Genomic DNA, 11163 nt, shown 5'->3' with positions numbered 1-11163 from the left:
TTTTATATTTATTATATAATATTTATAGATGAAAATATTACAGAAAACCTTTCTGCATTCATTGGTAAGAAAATGTACCAAAATAATACATAAAAATAAATATTAATTTTATAAAATGTCAAGTAAATTAATGCTTAATTTTTCATAATTTTTGTCAAAAAATGCTCATGTTTACCATTTATTTTTTTAAAACTACAAATATGTATACATTTTTATCCCCCCCATTTCTCACTGCAAATAATGAAGTGTATTTCCCTCATTTGCATACTGATGCAAAAAAAGTATAAAAAAAATCTATAAGAAAAAAGTGTAGATGCTAGGTTTTAGAAAGTGGGAAGTAAAGGATAAATTATGTCTAAATAAATACATTTAAATATGAATCAATTAAATATAAACTTGAAACAGATACTAGGTACAAATGAAATGTATGGCTTTTTATACATACAATGTCATATTACCCATTTATGGAGTTGTTTATGTAGATTTATTTTTAGCCGTTTTTGTCCTCCATATCACCCCAGACTACAACTAAAAATGGGCTCAAAAGAATTTCACTTTTTAGAATAATTGTTAACTAATTAGAGTTGCAACACGATTATTTTCACTGCCGATTTATTGATTATTATTTTTTTTTAAAGACAATCCTATATCTAAGACTGCTGACATACAAGTTTTTAAATTTGCTCAATGTGCCTCCTTTAAATAATTAATCTTTTATAAAGATCACAACTGTGAGCAACTAGAACTTGTGAGGAAGAAAGCATCCTTTTACATTCTACTTTACACACAAATAAATACAAAGAGCAAATCTGAACCCACACTGAGTAAAGCCATAGACCTCCTGTATCGGCAGCATGGGGACAAGCCATTAATATATCCAGAATGTCCCTCTGTTGCCTCTTATGGCCTGAGTGGAAGACTGGGTAAACAAACCAGTCCAACAAGTGTTCTTCCGCTCTCATTAGGCCAAGCCTCAATTGTCACTCCCCGTCTGTAACGAGAGTCCCCCCTGCTGTTCTTCACCCATCGTTGCGCAGATGAGTCTACCCATAAACTGACAACCAACGTAACTGCAGGAGACCAGAAGGTGGGAGAACAGGTTTTACACTTTCTTTTTTATTATATTCCTGCCTCATCCGTCACTGGTCTGCTGAGCCCGTTGTATTATCTGACTCTCTGGTGGTGGAGGTCGTCTGCCCTGCAGTCTCCTGGTCGAGACTGGACTCCTGCAGATTCCTTCCCAATGTCTCGATGGGCAGGAGCCAAGATGCAACGCCAGCCAGCAGAGAGCAGCTGCAATACACCGACAGAGTCAAATACACAGACGTCCTGAGCAACACCTAGAACCAAAACACAAAAAGTGAGAGGCCAAACAGAGAAAAACACACCTCTTAAATAATAAAGAGCCTGACTGGACTAATTTAAATCTACCACAAGTCACAATATTGTCAAACTACCATATAGTTTATGACATTCTTTAAATAATCATTGACAACAATGTTGGTTTTTGAACTCTAGTAAAACCATGGAGAAAGTTCCAAAACTTGGGTGTGTCGAAATGACACAGATGCAGATTCACAAACATGTAAGCAATGCATTACGTAATCCCACCTCACACAGTTTCACTGATTATTTTTCTTGGATACTTGTTTTTAGCCTTCAGTGATATAGATACTGTCTTTTGGTGAGCAACAGCAAGAGCAGACATTTCAATTCACAGTTTAATTTAAGAGGCCTATTGTAATGCTTTTAATATCCAATATGAGGTATGGAAATTATCTCTGCCACGCTGGATGCCAAATAATATTATTCAGCCGAGTTGAAAACGAGTCACACTGATTCAAAATTTAGAATAACCGGACATACACTTGCTTGTACTGGGTTTAACCTCCTTTTGCTTTAACATTCTTTAGAGATTTTGGCACGTGCATGACGCAGTTGCTGCAGATTTGGCAGCATCTACATCCATAATGTGAATCTCACATCCAAAAGGTGCTGAGGTCATTTGAGTACATTGCACTCAATGTCATGTTTAAGGAGCCAGTTTGAGATGATGAGCTTTGTAACATGGTGGTGACATTACCCAGCTGGAAGGAGCTATCAGAAGACGGCAGTGTGGTCATAAAGGGATGGAAATGGTCAGTTGTAACAAATGGTTTGTTCTGTTTGTTAAACAAGAACACCCATTTGCATCAACCTCGTCCATAGCTATTACACACTTAATCAAACAAACCACAACACAAGAAGATAAAACAAGTAGGTTCCTCTTATACAGACAGCACCAACAACTATGCCACGGTCAAGTCACTTAAATCATGTTTCTTCTCCATTGTGATGCTCGGTTTGAACTTTAACAGGCCATCTGGACCATGTCTACATGCCTACATGTCACACGATAAGCTGATTAGACATTTATGCCAATAAATAGCTGAATAGGTTTACTTAACAACATGGCCATTGTGTGTATGCATTGTACTATTGCTGTTACATGTAATAGAGAACCTAACATCTTAGACCTTTAAAAAAAAAAAGAAAAAAGAATTTCATTTAGGAGATAGATTTGGACAAAATTTACCGAAAACATTTTATTAGGTTGTTCAAAAACACAAAAATAGGAGACTGCTTCATACCTGTGCCACAAAGGGTGTAATCAGGGCACCCAACCTGGCCATGGCACTGGACGTTCCCATTGCTAAAGCTCTGTTTTCTGTAGGGAACACCTAAACAAAAGAAAGAAAAGTCAGTGAGTACAGTTTGTCCAATTTGACCTGTCTGAAAAAAGAAACAAACAAACAAAATCTGCTAAATTGAAAAGTGATACGTACTTCTGGTGTGTAAACAAAAACAACTTGGTATCCACCAGAGATCAAGGCTCTGGCAATGAAGATAAAGATGGTAAGGGCTATCCTGGATTAATTTAAAAAAAAAAAAAAAGAGTTACAAATCAGCCTGGGTGTTTTAATGTCAAGCATGTTTGGGTTAGCTGCTGTTGTACTATGATATTAAAAAAACAAACGTACCTCCCAATGCAAGCGTATAACGGTAGAATACACAAGGAAAACATGAGGAAACACAGTGCCATGCTTTTCTTCCTGCCAATATAGTCCACTAGTAGAAGGACGACTAAAAAACCTGAAAGCAACATCAAAAAAAAAAAAGATCAACGACTGCACTCAACAGTGAAAGATGGAGTCATTCTCTTAAACAGCACTTTTTTTGTATCTCGTTCTCTTTATTCTGAGAACGTACATGTTTGTATGCTATACTCTGCCCACCTTCAAATCACTGAAAAACGCCAAAGCATTGTCTTTAGTAGGCTTTATCAGTATGTAGACTGCGTATTAAAGATTGTCTTTGAGGTCTGAAAAGTGATATTGAATTGTATTAAGCATGCATTCTGTATAATGGCCAGCAAGGGGATGCCTCCTGTAGTTACAAACAGACTTATAGTTGCATGGAAATCTAGAGGGAAACAGGCCAAGGGACTCTTACTGTATCCACAATCAACACTTTCCTGATGACTTTGTGGGCTCAAACGCTAGCTTCACATCTTATAATCATACAGGATACTTTTTTTTAATGTGGGCGGTGCCTAACAGCGACGTTGCCGTTGAAGACTAAAGGGTACAGTGGAGTCGGCTTTTACCGCCATTTTTATGATATATCAGTCCAGGATCTCAGAGATTCACAGATTATACAAAGGGAGATGTTGCAGCCGTTTGAAAAGATTACCCAGCGTTCAGTGTTCCTCAGTTTCTCACTCCTCTCTTCACGTTCAGTTTCAAAACACCAATACGGGGACAGAGAAAATGCCCATCTTGAAGCTTCACAATGGGACTTCCCTAAGAAATGAGTGATGTCATAGTAGGTTCATCTATCTTTAATACATACTCTTGTGGATTTAGAAAAAGTAGAATAAGGATGAACCACTCCCATGTGGTGTCTGGAAGCGAGAATAATCCCTGTCTCTGTCTAAGTCCTCACAATGAACATAACAGTGCAACAGTCTTTTTCAAAAAGACAAAATTATTATTTTGTGTGGCCGAACTAGACTTCACAACCTGCCTAAACTGATGTTATGCCCAGTAAATATAGTGAAGCGCGTATGCATGCCCATCCCCATCACTCTTGAGGGTGTCGTGTTGTGTCTCATTTCTAACTATAATTATTTATGAAGCCACACAATTCAGCTGCTCCTAAATTTCAGCTGTCTTTTTTTTTTTTTTTTTTATTTGTACCTGAAGTCTAAAATCACTTCTGTAATAAATGCTCGTGCTTCCAGCTGATTAACTGTTAAGCTCTTGCAGCTCAGAGCCACTAATCAATACACTGCATGCTGATCTGGACATGAACAAAAGGAAAGGTGCATGCCCACAATTAAACACGGATTAAAAAACATACATTTCTTTATCAAAGTTTAAAAGAAAAGATGATTACAGGGACATTTTGAAAACCAGTAATAGTTTTCAAATTCACTGTTTGTTTGCCACTTTTTCACAGTATAACTACTATTAAGTTGATGGGAAATTACCAAAAAAAAAAAACAAAAACGGACATTTTCTCTATGTCAGCTGTCAGACTTTCAACTTAACTGCACACCACGCCTCTGACAGACTGCAAGCAGCGAGTATTTTACCTGGGAACTCAGCCAAGGTCGTCCATAAAAGGTCTTTGTAGTCGGCTGACGTTAAATATCTACATTCAAGACTGCAGTCTGGCTCAATCTTGGCTCCTTGGGTCACTATAAGGAAGCATTTGGGATTTGTTGTAATTCAACAATTGAAAACATTAAAAGCAGCTCTGCACAAAGGAAGCTGTAAACATACTCGCGCACAAATCTCCAGCTTGGAACAGCTCAGTTGTCAGCAGGATAATCCCGTAATAGGAGAAGGCATTGGAAAACCTTTTGACAAAAGTAAAAAGATCATTTTTTTTTAGAACATTAGTTCTGTGAGAAGTTGAAAATAAAGCATTTAATATGTCAATCAGGTACTACTGTTACTCCCCCTTGCATTAGGAATCACATCACAGTCCATCACAGGATTTTAAGTATCGTTCCTGGTTACCTGTATACAAGTCACTGTGGTAATGGTAATGCTATAACTGCCACAACAACAACAAAAATCGAAAACTTGATAAAATAAGGCCACGATGCTGAGCTGGTAACCACTGATTTAAAAATGACTCCCTTTAAATAGAGAAGGCTTATCTTATAGAGTGTGTCACTTAAGCTAACCATATAAACCACAGGAGCAGCGTGGTCTTCCAGTACTGAGGAGCAAAGAGATCTTTGAACCGTCCACGTTCATTCTGAGTAATTAAAGACAAAAATAGAAAGTAGACATTTTATTTTGAACATTTAAGCACTGCATATATTTAGATTCATATCCAGAAAAAATAAAATCTCATCCCCACCTGATTATAAGCGATCAGCCTGCCTTGAGGCAGGGTCTTCCCATTCTCTTTAGCAATGCGCGTTAAGGTTGCCATGGCTTTTTCTCGTCTTCCCGACAGCACATCAAAACGAGGACTCTCCGGCAACCACTTTGCAACACAGAAAACTGAGCTGAGTGACTTTCAACTTTTTTTCTATTTTGGCGGACCTCTACCCATCGCAGCCATACTTACAAAGCAGAAGCAAACAAAGATTGCCAATGGTACTGTGGATAAGCCGAGCAGCCACCTCCAACCCAGATCAGGCATTACCATCAAGGCCAGGAGGACCTCAAACACAGCACCGATTGCCCAGAATGCCTGATGCAGACAAACAGTTAGGATGATACAGTGGGGCAAAAAAGTATTTAGTCAGCCACCGATTGTGCAAGTTTCCCCACTTAAAATGATGACAGAGGTCAGTAATTTGCACCAGAGGTACACTTCAACTGTGAGAGACAGAATGTGAAAAAAAAAAAATCCATGAATCCACATGGTAGGATTTGTAAAGAATTTATTCGTAAATCAGGGTGGAAAATAAGTATTTGGTCACCTCAAACAAGGAAAATCTCTGGCTCTCACAGACCTGTAACGTCTTCTGTAAGAAGCTTTTCTGTCCCCCACTCGTTACCTGTATGAATGGCACCTGTTTGAACTCATCATCTGTATAAAAGACACCTGTCCACAGCCTCAAACAGTCAGACTCCAAACTCCGCCATGGCCAAGACCAAAGAGCTTTCGAAGGACACCAGGAAAAGTATTGTAGACCTGCACCAGACTGGGAAGAGTGAATCTACAATAGGCAAGCAGCTTGGTGTGAAAAAAATCAACTGTGGGAGCAATCATCAGAAAATGGAAGACATACAAGACCACTGATAATCTCCCACGATCTGGGGCTCCACGCAAGATCTCATCCCGTGGGGTCAAAATGATCATGAGAACGGTGAGCAAAGATCCCAGAACCACACGGGGGGACCTGGTGAATGACCTGCAGAGAGCTGGGACCAAAGTAACAAAGGTCACCATCAGTAACACACTACAACGGCAGGGAATCAAATCCCGCAGTGCCAGACGTGTTCCGCTGCTGAAGCCAGTGCATGTCCAGGCCCGTCTGAAGTTTGCCAGAGAGCACATGGATGATACAGCAGAGGATTGGGAGAATGTCATGTGGTTAGATGAAACCAAAGTAGAACTTTTTGGTATAAACTCAACTCGTCGTGTTTGGAGGAAGAAGAATACTGAGTTGCATCCCAAGAACACCATACCTACTGTGAAGCATGGGGGTGGAAACATCATGCTATGGGCTGTTTTTCTGCCAAGGGGACAGGACGACTGATCCGTGTTAAGGACAGAATGAATGGAGCCATGTATCGTGAGATTTTGAGCCAAAACCTCCTTCCATCAGTGAGAACTTTGAAGATGAAACGAGGCTGGGTCTTCCAACATGACAATGATCCAAAACACACCGCCCGGGCAACAAAGGAGTGGCTCCGTAAGAAGCATTTGAAAGTCCTGGAGTGGCCTAGCCAGTCTCCAGACCTCAACCCCATAGAAAATCTGTGGCGGGAGTTGAAAGTCCGTGTTGCTCGGCGACAGCCCCAAAACATCACTGCTCTCGAGAAGATCTGCATGGAGGAATGGGCCAAAATACCAGCTACTGTGTGTGCAAACCTGGTAAAGACCTATAGTAAACGTTTGACCTCTGTTATTGCCAACAAAGGTTATGTTACAAAGTATTGAGTTGTATTTTTGTTATTGGCCAAATACTTATTTCCCACCCTGATTTACGAATAAATTCTTTACAAATCCTACCATGTGGATTCATGGATTTTTTTTTTCACATTTTGTCTCTCACAGTTGAAGTGTACCTCTGGTGCAAATTACTGACCTCTGTCATCATTTTAAGTGGGGGAACTTGCACAATCGGTGGCTGACTAAATACTTTTTTGCCCCACTGTATAGTGCAGTGCAGCTAATATTATCAAAACAGAGTTTATAAGACAATGACCGCAGTACCGCAATCAGCATAATGCAGATGCCTCTCGCCTTCATGGGAAGGAATTCTGAGTACAGCGTGACCCTAAAACAAGATTAAATCTTTATTTATGTTCATATTGTTTTCTTGGATATCGCTCATTTAAGTTACTACTGATGTATCTTGTTATGCATGAAGGAAGAATCAAACTTACGACTGAGGAGCTCCTCCAATACCAAAGCCTACAAGGCCGCGCAGGAACAAGAGCCAGCCATACGCTGGAGCAAAGGCACTCAGCAGGCCGTAGTACAAAGTCCAGCACATACAAACTTGCAGACCCTGTTTAGCACAGACACATATACAGGAAATACATGAGATCATTTACAAACCTCATGAAATCATGTATGAGAATCATAGATGTGAGACTCACTACTTTTCTGCCGTACTTGTCGGCGACATTTCCCCAAATCGGTGAACTGATCCCCATCCCGATAAAAACCACCTGTTCCAAAAAAAAAAATAAAAAAAAATAAAAATAGGTAATTGACTATGTTATATAATAAAAAATCTCTAGTAAAGCAATAAAAGTAAAGGGACTTTACCGATGTTATGAGTGCCACTTTATAGCTGGGGAGCCTCCACTCACAGTGCAGCTGGGGCCCCAAGATGCTGAGGATCATCATCTCCATGGCATCTGCTACCTGAGGGACAGCATCCAGTTAGAGATGTGGAGTATCTGCACGTTGATGAAGCTGTTTGGGCTTATTTTAAGATTTATTACCCATGACAGTCCAGTGAGGAAAGAGATTTTCCACTGAAACTTTCCAAATCCGATTACCTCCAATGCATCATCCACTGTAAAGGTTTCTGTTAATAAAACACATCGGTCACTGCATGATCAGTCTCAGAAACAAAACCTGGCATTAGCATGTTATTCAGTATAACACACTCAAAGGTCATTTTACATCTTGGACCGTGTGCTAAATTCACAAGGTTTTTTCAGCACCGTTAACACTTCATTGCCTTGTGAAAATATATAATAAAGAAATCAAATTCGATGCATAACAGATTAAAACAAAGCAGTTCTTCTGTTTTTATGTTTTAGGCCAGTTATAAACAGGACATGGCCAATATAAGATGAGTCTACTTTCATGTGTAATTAACCCATATCCACATTTACATTTATCAAAATCCAATCCAGCTGATCAACACTGCTACATAGGGTCTTTCTATGTTAATACTTTCTAATGCCCTTCTTACTTTACCGCCGCCACAGTTCCACACACAATTAAAACAAAATAACAATTATATTGTACACACCTTCGGGTTTATTAGACCCATAGGCGGATGAAGACTGCGTAGCCTCTGCGTCAAAATTTGAAACTGTGGTGCAAATCTCAGCGTCCGTGCCCTGGTCCTCATCAGTTTGACCTACAAAATCTGCATCACCCCTAAGTGCCATCACACAAGAAGAAGACATGAAAAAAAAAGTTTGTCTTTCAGACATACCAAAGTTTGTCGTTAAATACATTTGCACTTAGCCCTGTGGCTCACACTCCGATATGTAAACATAGCAGGTCCTTCCTTGAAACAGCCAAGACAACTTTGATGAGGTTACAAAAGCAAGAAAGCTCATGTTTTTCGTGTTTTTCTCTTTACCACTGTTGAGAGTTTCTCCAGCGCTTGTAAGAGATCTTAGCTGTTTTGGGCCAGTTGTCCATTTTGTCGTCACGGAGAGCTGTGAGTTCCAGCTCATAGCGCACAGGTGATTTGCGGACAAACCTGCTGGAGCAGTCACTTCAAGTTTTCAAGGAGACACCCAATCAGAGAACAACACCCGCAGGGCGGAGAGGGGAGGGGTTAGAGCAGGAAGCAGAAGTGCCGTGTGGTCAAACTGGCTTCGGGTCAAAGAAGCGATCCCATTGGATTAAAATGAAGTACTATCACATAATTGATCAATATCTTTAAATAGATTGTCAAAGGAACCGGAAGAAATATTCCAAGACTTTAATGTCACCACGAAGTCTTATTTGTTGTTCTAAGCAGAATTTATTAAAAAAAAAAAAAAAGGTATCGACCAGAACATATCTTGGAAATGAAAGTATCTTTTTGCATTTCAAGTTGATGCTATATCATCATTATGTGGTTGGTTGTTTTTTTTTTTTTTTTAAGTTTCTATTTGTTTTAAGTTTCTATTTGTTTTGTTTTATTTGTTTTTTACTCTAGTGTAAACTGATCCTCTAGGAGCTTGACTCCAAGTTTCCTGATTAGTCTAAACTGAGCTGGTTAACCTGAGAGCAGGTTAGTTTGATGCTAATCTCACTCGGTGGTACAGACCGTTTATGGACAGATAGCAAAAAGAGCACTTAGTTCTTTATGACATTATATATTAATGATAGGTTTTCTTTAAATAAATAACAAGAGATTATATGCAATACAATTTGTAATGTTAAAATTAATGCTGATGTTATTGTATTGTGAGGTAAAATAAACACATTTTGGGAAACACTTAAGACAAAGCAACGATTTCCTGCTTAAAGCGGAAGCGTAATTCATATCATTGGATTAGATCCAGCTAATCTCAGATTTATACCAGAGAAATTAAAAAGTGCATCCCAGACAAGAGCTCGGTTCTCAGGAGTTCGTTCAAACGGCAAATTTTCTTATAAGTAATAATATAAAGAAAAACAAACCCACCGAGCCAGGCTTTTTCCTGTTACTGCAAATAATTACAGTGCACTACAATCAATCAAACACATAAACTTGAAAAATAAAGCTCATATAGCCTACTTATAGATTTTAATGTGGTAATCAAAATTTAAATTTGTGGTCTTTAAGTATTAATATTATTATTATTATTATGAAAGAATAGGAGCTAAAAGCCAGGCAAAGACTTTCTTTGATTCAGCAAGAGGAAGGTGACATCATATAGCCTACAACAGTAACTTTATTTATACCAGCACTGCGCTTCAGTCATTAGCAGCTGAGTATCTGTCATAACCTGTGGCAGACAGTAGGTTGTGCTGTCACCCTCTACCCAAAAGCCAGTCATGCTATGGAAAGGATGCTGCTGTCTGTTCACTCACATTGTCATCATGTCAAATAATGCTGTTTATTTTCAGAAGCTCACTGAGAAGAAACCCAATTATGACTTCTTCCTCATCTTCTTGTGGGGCTTGCTAAGGGCTTTTGAAGCTTTGACTACTTCTCAGGCCCCCTGCTCCTCTGACTCTGGGCTCAGGGTTGCATTTTGAGTACAGGTTTAAGTAGACTATTCATCACCTTTGATTGAAATAACAGTGCTGAAATGTAAATGTTGCATACATAGAAAACATTACACTAGTTGTGAAACTTGAACAGCTGCTGGGTTAAAAAGTAAAAGAGTACCTTCTTGAATAGTTCGGACTGTTGGGAGTAGCTGACTCCTTCAGTTCTCAGTACCCTTGTAAGTTAATAAGGCCAACCTGAAAATAAAAGCTGTTGAAAAGTAGGACGCTGTGAGGACATGCTGAGGCTGCTGCATTATGGGACGGCCGTAAATACAGTGTATAGGTAGAATATACAGTGTGCCACACTGTCCCCTCGTCAGCTGGGTGCTCGGGCTCACGCAGAGCAGTACAAAATCTCAGCTGAGATTCTCTGACTTGCACAGCGAACTGCAGCATGGAGCAAAAGGTAAGCTTTGAAATCTACGAAAAAGACAAAACATTTCAGATCTATGAGCGCTTAGTTTAGCAGAGTCAGTCGTGTTTAAA

General features: G+C 39.3%; 1 protein-coding gene across 2 annotated transcripts; it reads right to left on the bottom strand.

Annotated features, from left to right (window-relative positions):
* Window positions 1-188: 188 nt before the first annotated feature.
* On the bottom strand, window positions 189-9232 carry LOC120747528 (synaptic vesicle 2-related protein). Of its 2 annotated transcripts, none has more exons than XM_040053490.1 (16): window positions 9068-9232; window positions 8729-8859; window positions 8190-8275; window positions 8011-8109; window positions 7839-7910; window positions 7623-7747; window positions 7450-7513; window positions 5629-5754; window positions 5416-5544; window positions 5237-5310; window positions 4827-4903; window positions 4637-4741; window positions 3021-3132; window positions 2826-2907; window positions 2631-2720; window positions 189-1293 (listed from the first exon to the last, which is right to left on the bottom strand). In XM_040053490.1, exons 1-16 carry the CDS (start codon window positions 9127-9129, stop codon window positions 1165-1167), a joined length of 1563 nt encoding a protein of 520 aa, XP_039909424.1. In that variant the 5' UTR covers window positions 9130-9232; the 3' UTR covers window positions 189-1164. The 2 variants fall into 2 exon arrangements, with proteins under 2 accessions (XP_039909424.1, XP_039909423.1); XM_040053489.1 differs by having other exon boundaries at window positions 189-1340; window positions 9068-9230.
* Window positions 9233-11163: the final 1931 nt, after the last annotated feature.

Source organism: Simochromis diagramma, unplaced genomic scaffold, assembly GCF_900408965.1.
Source record: "Simochromis diagramma unplaced genomic scaffold, fSimDia1.1 OVJJ01000596.1, whole genome shotgun sequence".
Classification (NCBI taxonomy): Eukaryota; Metazoa; Chordata; class Actinopteri; order Cichliformes; family Cichlidae; genus Simochromis; species Simochromis diagramma.
Note: the sequence above shows the minus strand (reverse complement) of the source record. Positions and strands in the feature narration are given on the sequence as shown.